Below are 27976 nucleotides of genomic sequence, written 5' to 3'. Positions count from 1 at the left end.
TGTAGTTCTATATTTTTATTGTTTTGTTCAGATTTTAACATTTCCCACCATCATCTATATGAGAATGGCACAAATCTTTGAAATGAGTATATGGAATCATACAGTTTATAGCACTTCTACAATGTGTACACCATTTGTATCACGGCCAGCAGGCACCTAAATTTGAGAGAAAGGGCAATCTTGTGAGAGGCATATATCAGGTTACAAGTTACACTGGCACTACAGAAACAAGTGATGGACATATGCACAACAGTTTTAACCCTCTAAGGCACCCTCAATCCAGTGTCTTAAGATGTTGTCATCAGTTTGGCAGTCACTAAATTGCATGCAGCTCACAAAGAGTGAGTGGAGGTTTATCACAATTCAAGATGATACCAATATTCTATAAGGCAGGACACAGTTGTCCAGATCATCGTCTCTTACTAGGAGTACAAGTGATTTTCACATGGGGACGAATTCTGTGATTGTAGTGGATGCATCAGCACATCCATTCTCCAGCAGGCAGAGTAATGCGCTTCTATAATACCTTGGAGGGGGGGGAATGATACAGAACAATATTAGTAGTTATGGGTAGAAGCTCTGGAAGTTTTCCAGTCCCCTGATGTGCTAGAGGGAAAATCATAAGTTTCATTCTCTATCATCTTGCTGGAAGAAAGGCTCTTACAGAAGCATAAATGCACTCGTTTTTCCCTCATTCCATTTTTAAATGGACCAGGAAAGGGAATGATGAGCTATGTTCAAAGCAGCCCCTGCTATACAATCTACAGTGGATTTCAGAGTATCAGTGTGCATGCAGAGACAGAGTTTCCAAACTTTGGTTTTCACAGTAAAGTGAAATTTATACTTGCAGCTACATAATAGTTTCTTGCAGATCTTAATAGCACTGGTCAAGACAGGCAATGAGCAGGTTTAAGTCTCAATCTTGCGCCCTCAGTTTCAATCTGTTTGGAAGTTTCACAACACATTTTATTTATTTTTTACAAAGTGAAAGATTAATTTAAAAAAGAACTGCAAGGCTACAGATAAGCTGTTCTTCATTATATCCTTTCTCCAATAGTTGCTTGCCAAGCAAGATATACAGCAGAACACTTAGTGGGTTCAGAAATAGGGGAATAAGTATTAACAAATTCAAGCTGAGGAACAAGGCAGAATTGTATGTGGACTTCAGTTTGTAAGAATTCTGTCTGTGAAAGGCGAGTTTCCCTACTGGAATTCTAATTCAGCACATGGGATTCATGTGGGAGGAAGGTTTACAACAGTACACTCTGTACTTATTCTATAAGCATTTATGAACATTCCAATTATCAAACACAATGCTGATAAAGTGAGCATACACACTAGATACACTGGGTACAAAAATATGCATGTCTTTGCAACAAGCAACAGCCAACCATCATCTTCATTATTCTTGTCTTTCACACCTTGTTGTTCAACACCTAAATTGTGTACAATGTTGCAATGGTACTATAACAGTGTGTTGTGATTATTATGGTTAGGTTCTGGTCAGAAAGACCAAGGATTCATTATAGCCTAGGGACAAGATTAAACATAAATGCTACAGTACCCAACAGTGGACATGACTGGCAGAAAAGCACTTCTCTGTCTGCCAACTTACATGATGGACACACATTCTCTAATACTGAAAACATTTATTCTCAATATTACAATAAAAAAGTGTAACAAGTTATTTCAAAGTTACAATAAAAAGTGCAACAATTTATTCTAAAAATGGTCAGGACACTTAATCATTGATTTGTAACCAAAGTGATATGTTCAGTTGGGAAACAAGCTGACAGGTCACTTCTTCAAAGCAAAGAGAAGGTGAAAAAAACCATAAGAACAGGACAGGCATTCACTATGTCTAGTTCTCAAAAGTATATTACAGTGTCAATTATTAATATCCACCTTCAAGTTTCAAGCATACACTTTGTTGTTTCCAAGTTTGCAAAGGATCTAATCCCTTGAGCCTACTGTCAATGTCAAAATTACTTTCATAGCAGCTTTTGTGATGACCTCTCACTTTCATCTATTTGGATTTTATCGCCTTAATTCCTCAATTTCTTTTTGTGTTTACCACTATGCATTCATAAAGATTCCTTTTTCACATGTAACTGTAATAATGCCCCTTCCACCATTTATAATGCCAACAACTTTCAAGGTAAACACACACCAGGATTAAATGAATGGATCAACATACATATTCTGTGATAATTAGGCCAACATTTATTAAAATAAAAATCATATTTCAACAATGGAGCTCTCAATTCAATTGAATACAGCTATTTTATCTGTGTTTCATGGGTACACAACTGTTTGTTGTGTAAACAAGTTTTCATGAGTATTTCCAAATGTAGTTAATATTTTAACATTAATAAGGTATTACAATTGCACTCCACTGAAAACACACACACACACACACACACACACACACACACACACACACACACAAAAGGAGAGGGGGGGGGGGGGGGTGAGGGGTGAGGAACTACTGATATCCACTGCACTGTGGTTGGTGTTACAACCTATCATATACTTGCTTACCTCTACTTCGTTTTGCTTCCAAGATCCTAACTCGTTCCTGTAACTGAGTTAGTTGCTGGTCTTTTTCTGCCACCTCTTGCTCATACCGCTGTCGCATTTCTTCACATTCTTCCTCTAAATCAGTCACCTGATGGAATATAAGAACAACACTGAAAATCAAATCAATATGACATGTGGCCTGATACACAGACAAAGTAATAACAAAATCAAAAGTTATGCAAAATAAATAATGAATTACGCATAATGAAACAAAATGCATCAGATAAAAATTTAGTGCTTTCCGAGGTGGACAGAACGGATGATCAGAATTTAACATATTATCAATTGGGAAAAGATGTGGCCATGGTGTTCATGAGAAACTGTGTCAACATGAGCCTGTCATGTTTTAGATTTTTAAAGATGTACTATAGTAAATATTAGAAAATTATCAAGTTACAAATAACTATGGCACGCAATAAAAATATCACATCAAATTATGTGTCCCATGGAAAATATACAGAAGCTAAAGGAATGCATCAGTAGCTTAAGCAAGTATGTGGCCTGTCACCACCACAACTTATTATTTATATGCAAAGGCAGATGAGAGACCTTTATGCTAACCAAGTAACATAACTTGGGGGACCCTCAAGAAAGGATAAATTAGAAACAATATGTTGGAAATGGACTGAACAGTCTGTGTACGCACAGAATGGGATCCCATCCAGCAATGCTAAAAGATGGTGATCATGATGATTCTTGTTGTTGTTATTAATATTTGTTTACACAACAGACAACAGTAAATATAATCAACAAAAACACAGTGCTGTATTTCACATTTAATCACCAGTCGGACACTTGCAATTGACTAGGACTGAGTGATGTATTGGCAGAGAATATGTGCAGCCCCCAAAAAAGTGGTTTTATTTATGCCAATGGTTTTGACTGCCCACTGAGATCTTTTAATAGTGCAACACATGCTCCAAGAACTATTGATTTATGCTGCAGCTACTGAAGTTTGATTTTCAGGTCTTCATATCTTGTAAGCTGTCTAACTTTGTCATCAATTCAGCTATCCACTGTTCATTTTTCTCTGAGATTATGACGTGCAGTGTATAGCGTTCCAATGTTTGGTTAGTCTGTAAATGGAAGTCCCACAGCAGTTTATTTCATTTTTGATCACTTTTTCTGGATTATTGTTTCAACAGATCTTTTCCAATGGTAGATGATATTTCTGACAACAGTTCCAGAGTAATATTTGGATTACAATGTTGTGGCTCTGATTTCAAATCTATGTATCCCATCATTTTGTGACAGCTCAGAATGTGCAGAGTGTTTCATCAGTTTTTTTGCAAAGCCTGCAGTTTGCATCTTCTGCTGCCAGAATTAGTTACTTCTTCTGTTCCCTTTTTAAAGGTTCTACTAGTCATCCAAAACCAGGTATTTTCCTTGTCTACATTGCCCTCAATCTTAAATAGTCCACACAGTCCTTTAATGCTTATCTGTTTTTGGTGCTGATCTGCTTTTGTAGCATTTCACGCAATTTCTGGTTATTGATCACCTACAAAGTATTTTCCCCACTTTCAGTCACATGCATTTTCCTCACTTTCAGTCACATGGTCAGCTAATGTATATTTTTCTCCATTAACTGTTTGCCTAACTTCCAGATATCCTCTGCCAGCTAATTTGAGTGCAAATGCAAAATGTGACATGAATATAAAATAATTGAATACTGTAAATCATTAATTAACACATTCCACACCACAGTATTGTGAAACTCACAATTTATTTAAGAAAATGTGTTACAGAAACTTATGTGCGCCTCTTTTTGCACCTGCTCAGTTTTACATCCACCAGGTGAATACAAAATACATCTGTCTCTGCATTTTTCATCTTTTATTATAACTGAGAATGAGATGGCAGCAGAGATAAAACTGCCCAAATGAGCACATATTGATAGTATAGGATACTTGATGGGGAAAAAACCAGAAAAAAAACTACATAAAACCACAAAACTAAACAGAAAGAGGTATGTTGCATCCAGAGATGGTATTAGATATTGCAATGGAACAAAGTAGTTGTCACAGAGAAGCAAGAGTGTCAAGAAGACAATACTAAGAATATGATGAGTTAAAAAGTTACTTAGAAGTGCCCAGGAACTATGTGTGAAGGTAAAATGAAAATTTCCAAGAAAAGTTATTGAACACAGTGAGAGTATTAAGAAATGAAACCAAACTATTTTTCATTTATTAAATAGGGGACGACACAGTAACTAACAACAGATACGTACAGCCATTTGAAGATTTCTTTAATCTTCTGAAATGTACAGTCATTTAATCAGAAACACAGACAGCGAATAATGAAAATGAAGTCTATTGTAAGTATTTCCAGATGAGGTGTATAAAGCTGTTTATTAAGAAAGGAAGAGTGCCTACAGACAATTGGGTTTCAAGAAAAACTGATAAAACTAGAGGCAAAGTAATACAAGAGGAAATTGTGAAGAGCAAGACAAGTCAGTTTCACAAAACTGTAATGATGCTGTTATAGTTCTATTTCATAAGAATTTTTTTTATTAAAATTACCACAAACCACAATAGCATTCAATCAAGCAAAGGAACAAACATGGACCACTAGACCATTTCCAATTAATGGACATTCAATTTGCTTATGACGCCTTAGAGTTTGCTTCCAATGCAGACAAATTTCCACTAAAAAGGCTCTGAGCACTATGGGACTTAACTGCTTAGGTCATCAGTCCCCTAGAAGTTAGAACTACTTAAACATAACTAACCTAAGGACATCACACACATCCATGCCCGCGGCAGGATTCGAACCTGCGAGCGTAGCGGTCGCGTGGTTCCAGACTGTAGTGCCTAGAACCGCTTGGCCACACCGGCCGGCTTCCACTAAAAATGGAAGACATTTGTATACTGAATTTTCAAGAAAGCTTAAAAATCCACTATAATGAAGCTAAAACAATGAAATCCATCACACCAAAAAGAAAAATTTTAAGTTAACAATCTGTTTGTGTGGTTTTGCACGTAGGGCAGATGAAGAAAACAATTGGATGAACAGAAGAGTAAAAATGGCCCAGATTGCTTTTTGTGAGTGAAGCAGAATTTTTAAATTGTAGATTCCAATGTGTGTGAAGAGGAAAGTTTACACTCACTGTGTATTATCCGTTTTGTTATGGAATTTGACTGCATAGAATCATTCAAATACTGAGGGTTGTCCAGTGAACAATGGAAAAATGAGTAGTAGGAATTACTAGGACAACAAACAAACCAGTGAACAAATTGAGTGGAAGACCAAATTATGACTGAAATAAAACTGGAATTGAAGCAGGCGGGACATGTAAACAGGCAAGTGGATGGTAGGAGGATCAAGAAAATACACTGATGATTTCCAAGATATAAGAAATTAACAGTATAATGATTTAAAGAAAGATGGATAGGTGACATTAGAAAACATGTAAGAAAAATACAGTTGCATCCTGATGAACCCCCCCATGAACCATGGACCTTGCCGTTGGTGGGGAGGCTTGCGTGCCTCAGCGATACAGATAGCCGTACCGTAGGTGCAACCACAACGGAGGGGTATCTGTTGAGAGGCCAGACAAACGTGTGGTTCCTGAAGAGGGGCAGCAGCCTTTTCAGTAGTTGCAAGGGCAACAGTCTGGATGATTGACTGATCTGGCCTTGTAACAATAACCAAAACGGCCTTGCTGTGCTGGTACTGCGAACGGCTGAAAGCAAGGGGAAACTACAGCCGTAATTCTTCCCGAGGGCATGCAGCTTTACTGTATGATTACATGATGATGGCGTCCTCTTGGGTAAAATATTCCGGAGGTAAAATAGTCCCCCATTCGGATCTCCGGGCGGGGACTACTCAAGAGGATGTCGTTATCAGGAGAAAGAAAACTGGCATTCTACGGATCGGAGCGTGGAATGTCAGATCCCTTAATCGGGCAGGTAGGTTAGAAAATTTAAAAAGGGAAATGGATAGGTTGAAGTTAGATATAGTGGGAATTAGTGAAGTTCGGTGGCAGGAGGAACAAGACTTCTGGTCAGGTGACTACAGGGTTATAAACACAAAATCAAATAGGGGTAATGCAGGAGTAGGTTTAATAATGAATAGGATAATAGGAATGCGGGTAAGCTACTACAAACAGCATAGTGAACGCATTATTGTGGCCAAGATAGATACGAAGCCCACGCCTACTACAGTAGTACAAGTTTATATGCCAACTAGCTCTGCAGATGACGAAGAAATTGAAGAAATGTATGATGAAATAAAAGAAATTATTCAGATTATGAAGGGAGACGAAAATTTAATAGTCATGGGTGACTGGAATTCGAGTGTAGGAAAAGGGAGAGAAGGAAACATAGTAGGTGAATATGGATTGGGGGACAGAAATGAAAGAGGAAGCCGCCTGGTCGAATTTTGCACAGAGCACAACATAATCATAACTAACACTTGGTTTAAGAATCATGAAAGAAGGTTGTATACATGGAAGAACCCTGGCGATACTAAAAGGTATCAGATAGATTATATAATGGTAAGACAGAGATTTAGGAACCAGGTTTTAAATTGTAAGACATTTCCAGGGGCAGATGTGGACTCTGACCACAATCTATTGGTTATGACCTGTAGATTAAAACTGAAGAAACTGCAAAAAGGTGGGAATTTAAGGAGATGGGACCTGGATAAACTAAAAGAACCAGAGGTTGTACAGAGATTCAGGGAGAGCATAAGGGAGCAATTGACAGGAATGGGGGAAATAAATACAGTAGAAGAAGAATGGGTAGCTTTGAGGGATGAAGTAGTGAAGGCAGCAGAGGATCAAGTAGGTAAAAAGACGAGGGCTAGTAGAAATCCTTGGGTAACAGAAGAAATATTGAATTTAATTGATGAAAGGAGAAAATATAAAAATGCAGTAAGTGAAACAGGCAAAAAGGAATACAAACGTCTCAAAAATGAGATCGACAGGAAGTGCAAAATGGCTAAGCAGGGATGGCTAGAGGACAAATGTAAGGATGTAGAGGCTTATCTCACTAGGGGTAAGATAGATACCGCCTACAGGAAAATTAAAGAGACCTTTGGAGATAAGAGAATGACTTGTATGAATATCAAGACCTCAGATGGAAACCCAGTTCTAAGCAAAGAAGGGAAAGCAGAAAGGTGGAAGGAGTATATAGAGGGTCTATACAAGGGAGATGTACTTGAGGACAACATTATGGAAATGGAAGACGATGTAGATGAAGATGAAATGGGAGATATGATACTGCGTGAAGAGTTTGACAGAGCACTGAAAGACCTGAATCGAAACAAGGCCCCCGGAGTAGACAATATTCCATTGGAACTACTGACGGCCGTGGGAGAGCCAGTCCTGACAAAACTCTACCATCTGGTGAGCAAGATGTATGAAACAGGCGAAATACCCACAGACTTCAAGAAGAATATAATAATTCCAATCCCAAAGAAAGCAGGTGTTGACAGATGTGAAAATTACCGAACTATCAGCTTAATAAGTCACAGCTGCAAAATACTAACACGAATTCTTTACAGACGAATGGAAAAACTAGTAGAAGCCAACCTCAGGGAAGATCAGTTTGGATTCCGTAGAAACACTGGAACACGTGAGGCAATACTGACCTTACGACTTATCTTAGAAGAAAGATTAAGGAAAGGCAAACCTACGTTTCTAGCATTTGTAGACTTAGAGAAAGCTTTTGACAATGTTGACTGGAATACTCTCTTTCAAATTCTAAAGGTGGCAGGGGTAAAATACAGGGAGCGAAAGGCTATTTACAATTTGTACAGAAACCAGATGGCAGTTATAAGAGTCGAGGGACATGAAAGGGAAGCAGTGGTTGGGAAGGGAGTAAGACAGGGTTGTAGCCTCTCCCCGATGTTGTTCAATCTGTATATTGAGCAAGCAGTAAAGGAAACAAAAGAAAAATTCGGAGTAGGTATTAAAATTCATGGAGAAGAAATAAAAACTTTGAGGTTCGCCGATGACATTGTAATTCTGTCAGAGACAGCAAAGGACTTGGAAGAGCAGTTGAATGGAATGGACAGTGTCTTGAAAGGGGGATATAAGATGAACATCAACAAAAGCAAAACAAGGATAATGGAATGTAGTCTAATTAAGTTGGGTGATGCTGAGGGAATTAGATTAGGAAATGAGGCACTTAAAGTAGTAAAGGAGTTTTGCTATTTGGGGAGCAAAATAACTGATGATGGTCGAAGTAGAGAGGATATAAAATGTAGGCTGGCAATGGCAAGGAAAGTGTTTCTCAAGAAGAGAAATTTGTTAACATCGAGTACAGATTTAAGTGTCAGGAAGACATTTCTGAAAGTATTCGTATGGAGTGTAGCCATGTATGGAAGTGAAACATGGACGATAAATAGTTTGGACAAGAAGAGAATAGAAGCTTTCGAAATGTGGTGCTACAGAAGAATGCTGAAGATTAGATGGGTAGATCACATAACTAATGAGGAAGTATTGAATAGGATTGGGGAGAAGAGAAGTTTGTGGCACAACTTGACCAGAAGAAGGGATCGGTTGGTAGGACATGTTCTGAGGCATCAAGGGATCACCAATTTAGTATTGGAGGGCAGCGTGGAGGGTAAAAATCGTAGAGGGAGACCAAGAGATGAATACAGTAAGCAGATTCAGAAGGATGTAGGTTGCAGTAGGTACTGGGAGATGAAAAAGCTTGCACAGGATAGAGTAGCATGGAGAGCTGCATCAAACCAGTCTCAGGACTGAAGACCACAACAACAACAATCCTGATGAAGTTTTATTGCATGGAAAAATCTAGAGGTTCCACCCAGCAGTTGATGTCAAATGGACGACAACGACCACCACAACTGCTACTGCTTCTGCTACTGCAGAAGTTACTGAAATTAAAAATTGGCATCATATCTTCAATAAAAATGGAAAATTACAAATTAAAAATAACTGGTACTCCAGTAAAATGTATTTAAGACTAAAATGCTATGACGGCATGAGTACCATCCAGGAATATCCAAGATGGCCGCCGAGTAAGTGACGCCAGAAACTATTTCCAGAAAGTTAAGTGATTTAGACAGGAATATAATTTAGTTTAACGCCGACAACAAATTAAATACGTGCATTAGTGTATCGTTTAAGTCTTGCCGTTAAAGGTTTGACTTTTCTTTGCATATTTTTTCAGAAAACACGAAAAGATCGTAACTTCGCAAAGTCGCGCTTAGGCTTAAATTTTGTAAACGTGTTTGTTTCTTGTTTCACGGTAATTTAACTAGTTTCTCGGTAACAAATAAGTAAACTACCGTAAATAGCGTATAACTTCATTGTTTTAATACAGATATCAGAAAAACAGCGGAATTTTAAATCAGAAACTTGCTTATATACATTGGTGAATAGGCTTTTTGATTTTCGGTAATTTAATTGATTTATTCTAGCTAAAGTATTATTTTTGCCATGAGTGAGAAGTGCCTGACTTGCCGTAGAATTGTTAGTTCCAGGGTTTGGTGTGATGGATGCAGTAGTTTTTTTCACTGGGGGGACTGCAGTGGCGTGGGTGTCGGGAAAGTGGATCAGGCTCATCAGTGGTTATGTAGGATTTGCAGCAGAGATAGGAAGATAGTGGAACAGGAGGGGAAAATTGCTGCCCTTCAGGCTGAGCTAGATCAGGCAAGGGAAGATCTGGACAGGTTAAGGAGGGAGAAGGGCAAAGAGAGGTGGGAAGTGGCAACAGGTAACAGAAGGAACAGGCCTAGAACTAAGTCTGACAGTTTTGTGGTGAATGTCAAAAATAAGTTGGACCTGTTGCTTCAGTTAGAAACTGATGAGCCTCAAGCAGAGCTAGGTGTAGACAGGACACAATAAACTTTCAATAGGAAATTGAAAAAGAATGTAGGAAAGTCATCGAAAAGGAAGAAAGTTTTGTTGTTAGGCAGTTCTCATGCCAGAGGTGTAGGCCAACTTCTGCAGGAGGAATTAGGACCAGAATACCAGGTCACAAATTTTTTCACACCAAGTGCTAGTCTGGATCAGGTGACAGAGGATTTAGGTTCACTCTGTAAAGGATTTACCACGGAAGACACCGTGGTTATTGTGGGAGGGCCAGGGAACAGCATCGACAGAGATCCTGGGTACAGTATAGAGTGTGACCTGGTAAAGATTGCGTCGGCATCGAGACACACCAATGTTGAATTTGTATCTGTCCTGAGACACCATGACCGGCCTCATTTGAACTCTTCTGTTGGGAGAGTTAATTTGGAGTTGGAACGGCTGCTTGGGTCGGGTGCGGGGGCTCATATTGGTGTGGTTCCTGTTGATTCTCTCAGTAGGTGGGACTATACCAGGCACGGCCTACATCTCAACAGGAAAGGGAAGGGGAAACTGGCTGGGATAATAGCAAGAAATTTAAGGGGGGGAGGCACTGCCATGAATGGTAAAATACCAGTGGTTACAGGTGTTGGAGCAGCACCTTTTTTAGGATAGGTAAGACAGAAAGATGTCAAGTTCTGCGAGAGGTCAGGATTGAAACAAATCTTCAGTTTAGGAAAGAAATTAAGCAGCACAATTCTAGCACATTGGATCACCAATCACAGCTGCCAATTATAAATTTTCACCAATCACCAGGAATTTTATCTCCACCAAGTTGTATCTCAGTCCTAGGTAATTGCATTGATGAATTAAAGTCACCCCAACCCAGTTGACATAATCTGCCTCTCTGAACACCATGTGACCACTGGTATAGGAACTAGGCGTAAGCACAATGAGAAACTCAGACGGGAGAGTACTGCAAATGTTAGAATAAGTAAAGGTTCTCATAAAAGTATAATTAAAAATAATGTAAGTATATTTCATCAAAATATTGGGAGTTTATAGAATAAAATAGATGAGCTTCTGGTTTGTTTAGAAGATTTAGAAGCTGAGGATGAAATAGATATACTATGCCTGTCTGAGCATCACATTGTTACTGATATGGATAAGGTAAATGTAAGTGGATATAAGCTCTCTGCACATGTAATGAGAGAAAATATGGAGAAAGGAGGAGTTGCCATATATGTCAAAAGTTATCATTGTGCAAAAAGTATAGAAACAAAAAAGTTTTGTGTAGAGAAACATATAGAAGCATGTGCCTGTGAGCTTAAATTAAATAAAGGCACATTTGTAATTGTAACTGTATATAGGTCCCCATCAGGAAATTTTCATCTATTTCTGAAAAATTTGGACTCCTTGTTGTGCTATCTATCAGACAGGGGGAAGCAAATTATTATTTGTGGGGACTTCAATGTAGATTCTCTGAAAGAGGGTAATAGGACAAATGACCTTGAAGTATTACTCGGTTCTTTCAATTTGACACCCGTTATTGATTTTCCTACTCGAGTGGTAAAGGATAGCAGCTCACTGATTGATAACTTCTTTATAGACCAAGATAGGTTTAACCAGATAAATGCTCAGCCTGTTGAGAACGGTCTTTCTGATCATGGTGCACAGCTAGTTACAATATATGACAGCTCCATTCAGCAATACTAAACAGTCCTCCAAAGTAGTACGTTCAGTCAACGATTTAACAATTGCAAATTTCAGGGAAAGCCTACAGCAGTTAGACTGGGATGAGGTGTACCGTGAACCTGATGCCAATTTAAAATATAATTTATTTCATGACATTTTTATAAATGCATTTGAAAACTGCTTCCCCAAGAAAATAGTTAAATATACTCGTAAGAAACCTTGTAACAAACCATGGCTTACTAAGGGTATAAAAATATCTTGTAACCGGAAAAGGGAAATGTATCTGACAGCAAGAAAGAGTAGTGACCGAGAAACTATCGAACATTATAAAAACTACTGTGTCATATTAAGAAAAGTTATTAAAAAATCCAGAAGTATGTGTATCATGTCTGAAATCAGCAACTCTGATAATAAAATTAAAACAATTTGGAATATTATTAAAAGAGAAACAGGTCAACCAAGGGCACAGGAAGACAGTATTACCATCAAATTGAATGAAAACTTCACGAACAAAAAGTCAGAAGCTGAAAATATTTTTAATAATCATTTTCTAAATGTTGTGGATATAGTAGGATCCAGGTGTTCATTAGAAGATGCTAGGCTGTTAATGGAGGAGGCCATACCTATGCAATTTGATACAATTGAAATCTCACCCACTTCTCCCTCTGAAATTAGGAATATAATAAACTCGCTTAAAAGCAAAAACTCACATGCAATTGCTGGCATTTCCAGCAAAATACTAAAAGCTTGTTCTCAACAGATAAGTAAGATTCTCAGCCACCTGTGTAATAGCTCTCTGGAACAGGGCAATTTCCCTGATAGACTGAAATATGCTATTGTTATACCTTTACATAAAAAGGGGGATGGATCTTATGTCAACAATTACCGTCCAATCTCCCTTCTAACAGCTTTATCCAAAATTTTTGAGAAAGTAATGCATTCAAGAGTAGCTTCACACATCTGTAAAAATGAAGTACTAACAAAATGTCAGTTTGGTTTCCAGAAAGGTTTTTCAACAGAAAATGCCATATATGCTTTCACCAATCAAATTTTGAATGATCTGAATAACCGAACACCACCCATTGGAATTTTTTGTGATCTCTCAAAGGCTTTTGATTGTGTAAATCATGAAATTCTGCTAGACAAGCTCAAGTATTGTGGCATGAGTGGGACAGTGCACAAATGGTTCAATTCGTACCTAACTGGAAGAGTGCAGAAAGTTGAAATAAGCAGTTCTCATAATATGCAAAGATCAGCACATTCCTCAAACTGGGGAACTATCAAGAATGGGGTTCCACAAGGGTCAGTCTTGGGTCCTTTGTTGGTCTTAATATATATTAATGACTTGCCATTCTATATTCATGAAGAGGCAAAGTTAGTTCTCTTTGCTGACGATACAAGTATAGTAATCACACCTGACAAACAAGAATTAACTGATGAAATTGTCAATACTGTCTTTCAGAAAATTACTAAGTGGTTCCTTGTACACGGACTCTCACTGAACTTTGATAAGACACAGTACATACAGTTCCATACAGTGAATGGTATGACGCCATTAATAAATATAGACCTTAATCAGAAGCATATAGCTAAGGTAGAATATTCCAAATTTTTAGGTGTGTCCATTGATGAGAGATTAAATTGGAAGAAACACATTGATGATCTGCTGAAACGTTTGAGTTCAGCTACTTATGCAATAAGGGTAATTGCAAATTTTGGTGATAAACATCTTAGTAAATTAGCTTACTACGCCTATTTTCACTCATTGCTTTCATATGGCATCATATTTTGGGGTAATTCATCACTGAGGAATAAAGTATTTATTGCACAAAAGTGTGTAATCAGAATAATAGCTGGAGTCCACCCAAGATCATCCTGCAGACATTTATTTAAGGATCTAGTGATATTCACAGTAGCTTCTCAGTATATATACTCTCTTATGAAATTTGTTATTAACAACCACACCCAATTCAAAAGTAATAGCAGTGTGCATAACTACAATACTAGGAGAAAGGATGATCTTCACTATTCAAGATTAAATCTAACTTTGGCACAGAAAGGGGTGAATTATACTGCCACTAAAGTCTTTGGTCTCTTACCAAATAGTATCTTAAGTCTGACAGATAACCAACAAGTATTTAAGAAGAAATTAAAAGAATTTCTGAATGACAATTTTTAGATATAAATTAAGAAAAAAAAATAAAAATAAAAAAGTTGTTATATTAACTTAAGTATGTTGTTAAATTAACTTAATTATGTCATGTATTGGAAAATTTGACTTGTTCCACATCATTAGGAAATATCGTATTCATGATCCATGGAACTAGTATTACTCTAATCTAATCTAATATAACCACACATTGGGTGACAGGTACAACAAAAATGCACCTGACACATAATTTTTCATTATATTTCCACTAGAGAAATTCATGATAGAATGAGAAGACTGTATTTCAGTATGGATCAGAAGACTCTTGAGAGGATAAGTTGTTGTTGTTGTTGTTGTCTTCAGTCCTGAGACTGGTTTGATGCAGCTCTCCATGCTACTCTATCCTGTGCAAGCTTCTTCATCTCCCAGTACTTACTGCAACCTACATCCTTCTGAATCTGCTTAGTGTATTCATCTCTTGGTCTCCCTCTACGATTTTTACCCTCCACGCTGCCCTCCAATACTAAATTGGTGATCCCTTGATGCCTCAGAACATGTCCTACCAACCGATTCCTTCTTCTAGTCAAGTTGTGCCACAAACTTCTCTTCTCCCCAATCCTATTCAATACCTCCTCATTAGTTATGTGATCTACCCATCTAATCTTCAGCATTCTTCTGTAGCACCACATTTCGAAAGCTTCTATTCTCTTCTTGTCTAAACTGTTTATCGTCCATGTTTCACTTCCATACATGTCTACACTCCATACAAATACTTTCAGAAACGACTTCCTGACACTAAAATCTATACTCGAGGTTAACAAATTTCTCTTCTTCAGAAATGCTTTCCTTGCCATTGCCAGTCTACATTTTATATCCTCTCTACTTCGACCATCGTCAGTTATTTTGCTCCCCAAATAGCAAAACTCCTTTACTACTTTAAGTGTCTCATTTCCTAATCTAATTCCCTCAGCATCACCTGACTTAATTCGACTACATTCCATTATCCTCGTTTTGCTTTTGTTAACGTTCATCTTATAGCCTCCTTTCAAGACACTGTCCATTCCGTTCAACTGCTCTTCCAAGTCCTTTGCTGTCTCTGACAGAATTACAATGTCATCCGTGAACCTCAACATTTTTATTTCTTCTCCGTGGACTTTAATACCTACTCCGAATTTTTCTTTTGTTTCCTTTACTGCTTGCTCAATATACAGATTGAATAACATCGAGGACAGGCTACAACCCTGTCTCACTCCCTTCCCAACCACTGCTTCCCTTTCATGTCCCTCGACTCTTATAACTGCCATCTGGTTTCTGTACAAATTGTAAATAGCCTTTCGCTCCATGTATTTTACCCCTGCCGCCTCCAGAATTTGAAAGAGGTTATTCCAGTTAACATTGTCAAAAGCTTTCTCTAAGTCTACAAATGCTAGAAATGTAGGTTTGCCTTTCCTTAATCTATTTTCTAAGATAAGTCTTAAGGTTAGTTTTGCCTCACGTGTTCCAACATTTCTGCGGAATCCAAACTGATCTTCTCCGAGGTCCGCTTCTACCAGTTTTTCCATTCGTCTGTAAAGAATTTGCGTTAGTATTTTGCAGCTGTGACTTATTAAACTGATAGTTTGGTAATTTTCACATCTGTCAACACCTGCTTTCTTTGGGATTGGAATTATTATATTCTTCTTGAAGTCTGAGGGTATTTCGCCTGTCTTCATACATCTTGCTCACCAGATGGTAGAGTTTTGCCAGGACTGGCTCTCCCAAGGCCGTCAGTAGTTCTAATGGAATGTTGTCTACTCCCAGGGCCTTGTTTCAACTCAGGTCTTTCAGTGCTCTGTCAAACTCTTCACGCAGTATTGTATCTCCCATTTCATCTTCATCTACTTCCTCTTCCATTTCCATAATATTGTCCTCAAGTACATCGCCCTTGTATAGACCCTCTATATACTCCTTCCACCTTTCTGCTTTCCCTTCTTTGCTTAGAACTGGGTTTCCATCTGAGCTCTTGATATTCATACAAGTGGCTCTCTTTTCTCCAAAGGTCTCTTTAATTTTGCTGTAGGCAGTATCTATCTTACTCCTAGTGAGGTAAGCCTCTACATCCTTACATTTGTCCTCTAGCCATCCCTGCTTAGCCATTTTGCACTTCCAGTCGATCTCATTTTTGAGATGTTTGTATTGCTTTTTGTCTGCTTCATTTACTGCATTTTTATATTTTCTCCTTTCATCAATTAAATTCAATATTTCTTCTGTTAACCAAGGATTTCTACTAGCCCTCGTCTTTTTACCTACTTGATCCTCTGCTGCCCTCACTACTTCATCCCTCAGAGCTACCCATTCTTCTTCTACTGTATTTCTTTCCCCCATTCCTGTCAATTGTTCCCTTATGCTCTCCCTGAAACTCTGTGCAACCTCTGGTTCTTTCAGTTTATGCATGTCTCATCTCCTTAAATTCCCACCTTTCTGCAGTTTCTTCAGTTTTAATCTACAGTTCATAACTAATAGATTGTGGTCAGAATCCACATCTGCCCCCGGAAATGTCTTACAAATTAAAACCTGGTTCCTAAATCTCTGTCTTACCATTATATAATCTATCTGAAACCTTCTAGTATCGCCAGGGTTCTTCCATGTATACAACCTTCTTTCATGATTCTTGAACTAAGTGTTAGCTACGATTAAGTTATGCTCTGTGCAAAATTCTACTAGACGGCTTCCTCTTTCATTTCTTACCCCCAATCCACATTAACATACTATATTCCCTTCTCTCCCTTTTCCTACTCTCGAATTCCGGTCACCCATGACTATTAAATTTTCGTCTCCCTTCACTACCTGAATAATTTCTTTTATCTCATCATACATTTCATCAATTTCTTCATCATCTGCAGAGCTAGTTGGCATATAAACTTGTACTACTGTAGTAGGCATGGGCTTCGTGTCTATCTTGGCCACAATAATGCATTCATTATGCTGCTGGTAGGAGCTTACCCACACTCCTATTTTTTTATTCATTATTAAACCTACTCCTGCATTACCCCTATTTGATTTTGTATTTATAACCCTGTATTCACCTGACCATAAGTCTTGTTCCTCCTGCCACCGAACTTCACTAATCCCCACTATATCTAACTTTAACCTATCCATTTCCTTTTTAACCCTTTTAGTGCCAAATACGATCTGATCGTGATCCAGATTTTCGGCGAAAAATGCCAGTAACGATCTGATCGTGATGCCTTTCTCATTCGCTAGGAAATACGAACAACTTTGCCTTCAAGTGCAGAAAAAATGAATGAGAAAGGCATCACGATCAGATCGTTACTGGCATTTTTCGCCGAAAATCTGGATCACGATCAGATCGTATTTGGCACTAAAAGGGTTAAATTTTCTAACCTACCTGCCCGATTAAGGGATCTGACATTCCACACTCCGACCTGTAGAACACTAGTTTTCTTTCTCTTGACAACGACGTCCTCCTGAGTAGTCCCCGCCCGGAGATCTGAATGGGGGACTATTTTACCTCCGGAATATTTTACCGAAGAGGACGCCATCATCATTTAACCATACAGTAAAGCTGCATGCCCTCGGGAAAAATTACGGCTGTAGTTTCCCCTTGCTTTCAGCCATTCGCAGTACCAGCACAGCAAGGCCGTTTTGGTTAGTGTTGTAAGGCCAGATCAGTCAATCATCCAGACTGTTGCCCCTGCAACTACTGAAAAGGCTGCTGCCCCTCTTCAGGAACCACACGTTTGTCTGGCCTCCGTTGTGGTTGCACCTACGGTACGGCCATCTGTATCGCTGAGGCACGCAAGCCTCCCCACCAACGGCAAGGTCCATGGTTCATGGGGGTAGGGAGGATAAGTTATCTTGTATATATGGATAGATAGACAGTATCCCAAGTAAAGTTCTCCTACGATGAACCTGGGACGGTGACTGGAATTCTATCTCATATCTATCACTTAAAAAAAAAAAGCATGTAAGGAAAGATCTATTCAGAAGTGGAATCATAATCTGAAGAACATTTGGTGTCATAATAAGTCTTTAAAAAAACTGGGTCTGTCCAGAGACAAAAATGCAGCCAAAAGAGGGGGATGACAAAGATAAAAGGGTACCGAAGAAATAATAAAAACAGTTACCCTGCCAAGAAGAAATGAAAATGGCTGTTTTATGGAACTAACAGAGTTTATCTCACCCCAGTATCTAAATATATGTTCAACATTTTAATAGACTATGCAGAACAGTCAACATGCTCCACGAGCATCGTGCGAAAGGTATGGGAAATAACAGTCTGATATTTACAAAAGATATTTACGTATGAATGGAACTGAAGAATATCTTTACGAAAAATTCAGTCTTCATCATGGTTAGGTATAAGACATACCTGCTTCTCGAGGCTTGCTCTTTCATCAATAGTTGGCAGGCGACCAGATCTGCTGCCAAGACTGCTGCCAGCAGCGTAACCATCACCGTCGTCACTGCTAGTGCTGCTACAGAGCTCCTCGTACTCCCGCACTTTAGCAAGGAGTTCTGAGAACTTCTCATCACTTGCTCGTTGCTCTGCCTCGGACAGGCGGCGTTCTTCATCCAGCTTCGCAGCCCAGTAGTCCTCGCAGCGTTCGTATTCCTGCCTCAGCAGTTCCAGGCTCACCTCCAGCTCAGCACACCGCTCACGCAGCTCCTGGGCTTCATTATTCTGTCCTTCTGCTGATCCACCCTGTAGATCAGACAGATGGCTTTTCAATGTTGTGTTTTCCTGAGAACAGGCCTTTTTCTCAGACAGGATCTTCACAATTTCAATTTTTACTTGGTCCAGCTGGGATTCCAAGTCCCTGCAGTGCCTTTCCAGTTGCTCTACATCTTTCTTCCCACTTGTGCTTTCTGCAGAGTCTTCTGATGGTACAGTATCACACTGCACATTACTGACTGCTGATTTGGTAACTTTAAAAATATTATCAGTTTTGTCTTCTTTGCAATTTCTTTGGACGGAAGGTTCACAATTCTGTTTTTGAAGACTAGACAAGAACTCCTCATCCTCCATCAGTTCTTCTGCAGCTTGTTTTCGCAGTGTTTCGAATACCTGGTGATGAAATAGAACACATAATCATATTGCATTATAATTTTTACATCAAGAAATAATAATGTAAGGGGAAAAAACACTAAAATTTTATATTTTGTTACAGACTGTAGCCATTTGAATTAATACACATAATCCGTCTTCAGAGCAGGTAAAATAAGAATTGAGATATGCCGCTACAATTAAATTTTTCTGAATGGTGCACATATTTCCTGCACCGTGGTTACCTGATAATTCAGTGTACACAATAGTTCATTTTAAACTGTACACAAATAGTTAGGCAGCTGGTTCATCAAAAACACAGTTTTAGTAAAGCTATACACGAATGAATTTCACAAATTTTAATGTAATAATGCTTCCCAACATATGAATATTTAAGTTACTTAAAGTTTTTAAAAAATGATGTTCTACCTTCTACCAATCATACAGATTATTGTTGTGAATATACACTCCTGGAAATTGAAATAAGAACACCGTGAATTCATTGTCCCAGGAAGGGGAAACTTTATTGACACATTCCTGGAGTCAGATACATCACATGATCACACTGACAGAACCACAGGCACATAGACACAGGCAACAGAGCATGCACAATGTCGGCACTAGTACAGTGTATATTCACCTTTCGCAGCAATGCAGGCTGCTATTCTCCCATGGAGACGATCGTAGAGATGCTGGATGTAGTCCTGTGGAACGGCTTGCCATGCCATTTCCACCTGGCGCCTCAGTTGGACCAGTGTTCGTGCTGGACGTGCAGACCACGTGAGACGACGCTTCATCCAGTCCCAAACATGCTCAATGGGGGACAGATCCGGAGATCTTGCTGGCCAGGGTAGTTGACTTACACCTTCTAGAGCACGTTGGGTGGCACGGGATACATGCGGACGTGCATTGTCCTGTTGGAACAGCAAGTTCCCTTGCCGGTCTAGGAATGGTAGAACGATGGGTTCGATGACGGTTTGGATGTACCGTGCACTATTCAGTGTCCCCTCGACGATCACCAGTGGTGTACGGCCAGTGTAGGAGATCGCTCCCCACACCATGATGCCGGGTGTTGGCCCTGTGTGCCTCGGTCGTATGCAGTCCTGATTGTGGCGCTCACCTGCACGGCGCCAAACACGCATACGACCATCATTGGCACCAAGGCAGAAGCTACTCTCATCGCTGAAGACGACACGTCTCCAGTCGTCCCTCCATTCACGCCTGTCGCGACACCACTGGAGGCGGGCTGCACGATGTTGGGGCGTGAGCGGAAGACGGCCTAACGGTGTGCGGGACCGTAGCCCAGCTTCATGGAGACGGTTGCGAATGGTCCTCGCCGATACCCCAGGAGCAACAGTGTCCCTAATTTGCTGGGAATTGGCGGTGCGGTCCCCTACGGCACTGCGTAGGATCCTACGGTCTTGGCGTGCATCCGTGCGTCGCTGCGGTCCGGTCCCAGGTCGACGGGCACGTGCACCTTCCGCCGACCACTGGCGACAACATCGATGTACTGTGGAGACCTCACGCCCCACGTGTTGAGCAATTCGGCGGTACGTCCACCCGGCCTCCCGCATGCCCACTATACGCCCTCGCTCAAAGTCCGTCAACTGCACATACGGTTCACGTCCACGCTGTCGCGGCATGCTACCAGTGTTAAAGACTGCGATGGAGCTCCGTATGCCACGGCAAACTGGCTGACACTGACGGCGGCGGTGCACAAATGCTGCGCAGCTAGCGCCATTCGACGGCCGACACCGCGGTTCCTGGTGTGTCCGCTGTGCCGTGCGTGTGATCATTGCTTGTACAGCCCTCTCGCAGTGTCCGGAGCAAGTATGGTGGGTCTGTCACTCCGGTGTCAATGTGTTCTTTTTTCCATTTCCAGGAGTGTAATTATTAGTATATTTTTATAATGTTCTTCATGGAGACCTTATATAAGTTTTCTATTGTGAATGCTTTTCATCCGTACTATTGTAACTCATGAAAATTAGACTTCTTATTTACATATCTTGGTATCTAAACATGTAATATTACAAATACTGTAATGGAGCATGTTGAATAAATGAAATGAAAAATGTACACAAAAGGTGAGATATCAGCAAATATGTGAATAATTACTAAAGCAGTTGGTGACATAAGCTATTTAGGAGGTAGAATGTAGAAGAATTTAAATCACATCTAGCTGCTACAAACCAACTGAAACAAAACAGACATATTCTAGATTGAAATGTTTTAAAACATCCAAAAATAAATTTTCCTTACTTTCTTCAAATGACCCCTAACAAGATCTGAACTTCCCAGAGTCTTCGAACTCAGATCACAACATCTGTTCACTTTTTCTTGCAGGCAATCTCTTTCAGCTTCCCATTCCTATGTTAAAAATAAAAACAGCATTATCAAAATTAGTTTTTGTTCAGTAAATAAATACTTGAAAAATAACTGTATGGAAACTACATTTTGACATGAACATTTCTAAGTGGTTGTACAGTAAAGTACTTTTCAAATTATGAATGTCAGAAAAGAAAATAGTAAACCAGAATCACATCACACAATTGCAATCACTATAATATGTTACATGGACAATTACAGTATTTGTTCTACAAGCACAAAGAATTTCTACAATAAAAGTCATGTTTTTTTTAAAGAATGATTGAGTAAAATATTAGTAAATAAATCCCACTGGAATGCTTGCTCATACAGAAACAACCATATGTAAAACATTTTGTCTAGTCTTTGAATGGTTAGTCTGGTTAGCACAATCTCCCAGATACAAATCAATTAGTTCTTTTTTTAAATTCCTGGTTAGATCCATAAAGTCTATAGTTATTTCTTCTAGTGTGAAAAAACTACTGATGAGATGACTTAATGGAGGCCACAGATACCAAGAGGAGCGCAGCACAAGAGATTCAAGTAAAAAGCAAAAGCAGAAAGTTGTATGTCACATCTACTGACAATACTGTCCATTCAGTGAAATATTTGGATCTGTCAATATCTTGACAAAATACCTGATTGAGGACCTTCTGTCTTCCAACTTTTCTCCTGACTGCAGTAAGTGGGGAAATCCAATAGCATTATCAGCTCTGTCAACCAATGTCCTATTCTTTACAACATTAGATAAAACTGATTAAATGTTTTTTCAGTAAACAGGTTTTTGTAGAGCTCACTACTGGAAGATTTGATTTATAAATGTCCGACTATTCACACATATGGAATAATAATGCAGTGTCTAACATAAAATAAATGCATGAAAACAAAGCTGCTGACAAAACTGCTTTTGCCATTTACTGTTTCTGGTACAATAATTAAAACTTTTTAAATGAGAGATCACAAAAATGTTTGTGTTTTCTCGATTTCTAAAAACATTTCAAAAACAAAATTTGCACAAAGCATAATATGTTTGTAAACCAGTTAATGTTATCCACCAATCAGCTGCACTGATGCCCAGTAAAAGTGTTAACGGAAAGCTGCAACCAGTTACCAAACACCAACTTTCATTTTTTGTTACCCAATAATGTATCTTATTTGATGTAACTTATTAGAATTTTACTCCAGCAAAATAAAAATATTTAAAGGTAATCACATAAAAACACATTTCTTTCACTGCACTTGTTGTAATAATAAAATGGCTCATATTTTCTGGAAAATATTAAATTTCAGAGATAAATTGAAGTGCCATTCATTTTGTTTTAGTGCATTGCTATAGTACAGAAGCTATTTCATAACAATATCAGTAAAAATTACTCAAAATAAATGGATAATATACACAGACAACAGAGTGTGTTTATTGGTTATGCAAATGAACAAAAGTTAAATGTCATAACACTGTGATATATAAATTTGTCCTCCTAACACACACACACACGCACACACACACACACACACACACACACACACACACACACACACACACACTCTTGCTGAACATTCACGGCTAAGAACTATTTGTATAATAAGTACCTCTTTCCTGTTTCAACATATCCCCCTGTATTTCCCACATACTCGCATCTTGAAAAATTGATGTCCTGTATATTGTGTGTTGCTCCATTTGCAGTGTGTCACAACTTTATATTCTGTCGGCCTTCTTACATTCTAACTTGTGGATGGAAAGCAAAGATTTAAACTTACAACAGATCCTACATCAGAACACAAATTACTTGCACTATCTCTTTCTGCATATTCTTTTAACATAACAACTATTTGGTTGACAGTAATGAATTTTAATACCGTAATTCCATTATATTACTATTACAACTTTCCACTCTCTTACTATTATGGCTCTTTTATATGTAATTATAATGCTAGTGCCCTGCTCACCTTTCCCTTCATAATTGTGTTGTTGCTGTTGACGATAATAATATTTTGTTTTTATCCTATCTTGTAGTGCTATCCCACAACCCTACCCCATGACAGATTATATCACGTGGACAAAATGAATGCCACACCTACATAGTAGTGGCAGAACATTTCAAATCTTCAGAATGAAATTTTAACTCTGTAGTGGACTGTACGCTGATATGAAACTTCCTGTCACATCAAAGCTGTGTGCCGGACCAAGACTCAAACTCGGGACTTTTGTCTGTCACTCCCGAGCTCGAGTCTCGGCCCAGCAAAGAGTTTTAATCTACCAGGAAGTTTCGTTTCAAATCTTATTTCCTAGCATTATCTCAAAAGCTGTTCTTGGCTGAACACAAATTAAATTACAAAAATTATGGTCATGACTTCCCAAAAATCTGCTCAAAGTAAACAACAGTGAACCTACCTACAAATTTTTCATAATTCCAGAGAACTTTGAGATGGCTGTTATTACCTCCCTATTTAAGGTGACAAATGCCTTGTTGATCACCTATTTATTTAATTTCTGTTGGTTTTGCATAGTCTTTTTTCTTATTCTTTTGTTTCAGTCTAGTCTGCTCAAACTGGCATTTACAAACGGAGCCATGCTTCATCTTGACACATTCCGTTTTATATTACCATATTTATTGTCCACAGAACAAGGAAAAAATGGACTGAGCTTAGTCACTGGAGTGTGTTTCCTGACAAACACTGACATTATTTACACTTGATAGTTACAAAAACTGTCAGTCGAATCTTCAAACACAGGAATCCAACATATCTCTCAAGACTTGTATTTGCAACTCTTTGCTCTCTATATTCGCTTTCTTTGGTATGCAGGATTACCCTGAATACCAGCAGTCTCCCATAACACTCGATGAAAGATTGTCCCTGAAATACAATATTAGTCAGTTTTTGTTTCTTAACAAAATTCACATTCCACCATGCAAGGGCATATAAGGTAAAGGAAAATGAATATACAGAATTTTATATACCAAAATAATCAAAGCATGTGATACAAAATTATTTATTTTCAGATATGCTACTAACATGCAGTTAAGGTTTAGAAATGCAATACAATTTCATAAAATCATGTAGCACCAATAAGTTGTATTCAACAGATAACTAAGCAAATAGTTTTGCCCACATACTTTTAGGTTTCACAATCAGCAGATGTGTGTTGCAGCATGTTGCCAACATACACAGATAATGTGCGAAAGAATTATAAATATCTTTGGGATAAATTAGTTCCTACAGTTCAGTTCAAAATCCAATAGGCCAAGCTTTTTATATAAATTACTTAATGCTTTCTTTTAAATTTTTCTCATTAATGAAATACACATCATCATTACTATCTAATTTTTATGTATAAGCCTACTCAAAAAATTTATTTAAAGCAATATTTGTAAGCCTACATAAGTTAAACGTCCAGTCTTTGTAACACAGGCTGGAACTTGCATTCCATGTTTACAATTCGGTCCATCTGAAGAGAAGTTGAATAGAAAGTAAATTCAGTTTATTGGAATCAATGGAATGTATAGTCTGCACCATTTGTATGCAACAAATTTCATGTTTTAGAAGTAGAACATGATCTAAAAAGCAAAACTTATTAAAAGACAGCATCAATCCAATAAATGAATTCACTTAATGATTAACAGATTACTACTGCAAAAATTTGCACGATTTGCACCCTATATTTTTCACATTAGTCTTTTGTGGAACAAAGATTCACACAGTAAGAAAATAGAATAGCTTGTTTGGAAAGAATATGTACATATATGAGAACCAAACTTTGCCAAAAAGACAATTGTAGTAAACTATGTAGAAGTCTTTTACTTTGTAAAGAAAGTAAATAGCTACCTAATTTAACTCTTCTGCAATTTTTCTTGTGTATCACTTATCTATATTATTAAAAAATAATCCATAATGAAAATACATTGGTTAAAGTATTATGTTATGCACCCAGTACTGAATAAAGTACTGTATAAAAATATTGGCATTTTACAGTGATCACAAAATTCATGTACTTGTAACAATCTTCAATTGTATTTGTTTTTTGAAACATTTTGCATGAGGTAGATACATTTCCTTCAACTATTTTGTTGACAGGATGTTTTCAGTTATCTGCACAAACAGTAAATAATTTATACATTACAAATTCTCCCAGCTATGGTTTGCTTTCAATGATATGTAACAGTAAATTAAAATTAATGTCAGCATTTAGTTAATAGCAGTTTAAGTAATAAACTGTGACACTTTACTGACTATCTCAGAAACAATTTTGGAGTTTTAAATGCTTCCAGTAATTAACATCATAAAAGTGGATCTGATGAACATCTTACATCTCTGCTATGGAAAGACACACTTTTTTATGCTGACATAAATATCAAACAGTCCCAAAAATTTTTTTAAGAAAGTGAACAAAGATTTTAAATCTTATGTCAGAAACTATGTAACCACAGTAAACACAAATCTGAAAGCACACAACAAATTGTTCCATTCTTCCAATGGAGACATGGAAATGAATCCCTTCACTTGGTTATTAATACAGTTTCCCACAGCATAGTATGAGATGTGAAATGTTTTAATTTTGTGTGCCTACAACAATTTGTTTGTATTACAAGTAGTGTAGACCTTAAAATACATGAGAAGTAATTGAGATCTACAAAACACCTTTTAATAAATAATATATGACTAAGTTCATCTTTGTAGGTTACAATCAGAATACATCATAGTGAAAAAAAGCATATAATACGAATATTAACACTCAACAATTTACTGTACTTTTCAATTACTGGTTTCTCACAAATATGAAACTCTAAAATATACTATGCATTCACAAAAGTTTTACAGAGGAAACGTTTTTGCTATGAGCAAGAATGATTTAAAGCATTTTAATATCAGTAGAGGAAAGATTTCCGTAACCAACAGCTGAGGACTGAAGTAGTAACTGGTCAAGCGAATGTTTGGGATGTAAGCATACTTAATAACACGCTGAAAAACTAATACAAGGTGAGGATGCACTGTTTAGTAACATGACCTTTCTTTCCAATAATTAAAATGATAAACCCTTAATCCCTGTGAAATGCAGTCTCTCACAAGAGTCAATTTCTGTTGAACAGGCAGCAGGTTGTGGAAGTGACATAAGAATAAAAGAGTCTTGTAATGAACCTTTCCTCCACATAAAAACTGTGTGTTGTATCACAGCACATTGTGTGTGATGTCATGCAGAGAGCAAAAAAATCTTCTCTATGTGGAAGTAAACAGGATGGCTGTCCTGTGCTACATTATCAATGTTAAAAAGAAACCATCTATAGCAAGCTGTTCCACCTTGACTTCCTACCCATGGGTAGATGTGTGCCTGCAGGCACGGGTAGTCAGGTAGTAGGGCCATAACCTTGAGATCATTGGCCTTCGTCAATGCCCACGGGTAAGGGTTTGTGACTGGCCCATATGTGATCAGTCAATATTGTACACAAAAATCCCAAATAGTGAGTTAACAATGACAATGCAAATATGGCAGTAAGACAATGTGATTAGCAGAAAACTTAAACCTAAATGAAAAATACTAACATTTAATTACATTTTTGGAATATGAGATTTCTTTTTATTCACAAGTAATGAAACATCTGCGGTCAGGCCCCACATTTCTGAAATGACAGAATGGTCTTCAATATTGGGCTGTAAAGCTGAGGCCTTTCTGCAGTTTACTTTTTTTATTTTTTTACTCATTTACTTATTTATTTTGTGGCAGAAAAAGATATTCAGAAAAAATGTTGGTCACATTTCTGTGTAGTTTAGAAAACACTTCATTTTTAATCATGGTACCATTATAACAAATTAGTGCTGCTGTACTATCTGTACTTGGGCAGATAGCTATTTTATAAATAACTGCTTCTAATTGTATCTCTGAAAGTACAGTAGCTGATGCAACTGAAATTGGATTGCTATATATGTTCAAATCCTATCCCAAAACTCTGATGAATCTGCCAACGATTTACCAATGAACCATCAGTATATGTGAAGATAATTGTAGATAAGGAAAACAGATGAAAAAATTGCCATTCCCTGCACCAAGGTGTCTCACAAATAGATATAGTTTGTCCATACATTTTATCACATATGTTGACAATCAGTAGAGCCTTCCCTTGAAATATAGTATCTAAGTTATTTAAATGTCTCATAATATCAGTGAGATAGGTTGTGCTGATGTAACAGAATGAGGCACCAATGGCATGTGAGGCACAGTTGATGTAGGATAGTTTCATGTAGAGCAAAGGGATACCAATAATAGGATGTCAATATGAAAACAGTAATTATCAGGGACTGAAAAATTTGCATTTTACGATAAATGAGAATTCTGCCTCAAAATGCGAAAACATGACATTACCTAATAGACGCTATTTCATATCAAATT

At 38.0% G+C, this 27976-nt stretch overlaps 1 protein-coding gene across 1 annotated transcript in view; it reads right to left on the bottom strand.

Annotated features, from left to right (window-relative positions):
* The window catches only part of LOC124619211 (ninein-like protein), a 152201-nt gene that overhangs the window by 33554 nt on the left and 90671 nt on the right, over positions 1–27976 (bottom strand). Inside the window, exons 14-16 of the mRNA XM_047145431.1 lie at positions 21490–21597; positions 18556–19251; positions 2542–2668 (exon numbers count right to left, since the gene is read on the bottom strand). Of these exons, the coding sequence (XP_047001387.1) occupies positions 2542–2668; positions 18556–19251; positions 21490–21597 (931 nt within the window). The remainder of the gene's footprint in view (positions 1–2541; positions 2669–18555; positions 19252–21489; positions 21598–27976) is intronic.

The sequence above is a fragment of the Schistocerca americana genome, chromosome 6 (assembly GCF_021461395.2).
Source record: "Schistocerca americana isolate TAMUIC-IGC-003095 chromosome 6, iqSchAmer2.1, whole genome shotgun sequence".
NCBI classification, from domain to species: Eukaryota; Metazoa; Arthropoda; class Insecta; order Orthoptera; family Acrididae; genus Schistocerca; species Schistocerca americana.
The sequence above is the reverse complement of the archived record's forward strand: the minus strand, read 5'-3'. Positions and strand labels throughout refer to the sequence as shown.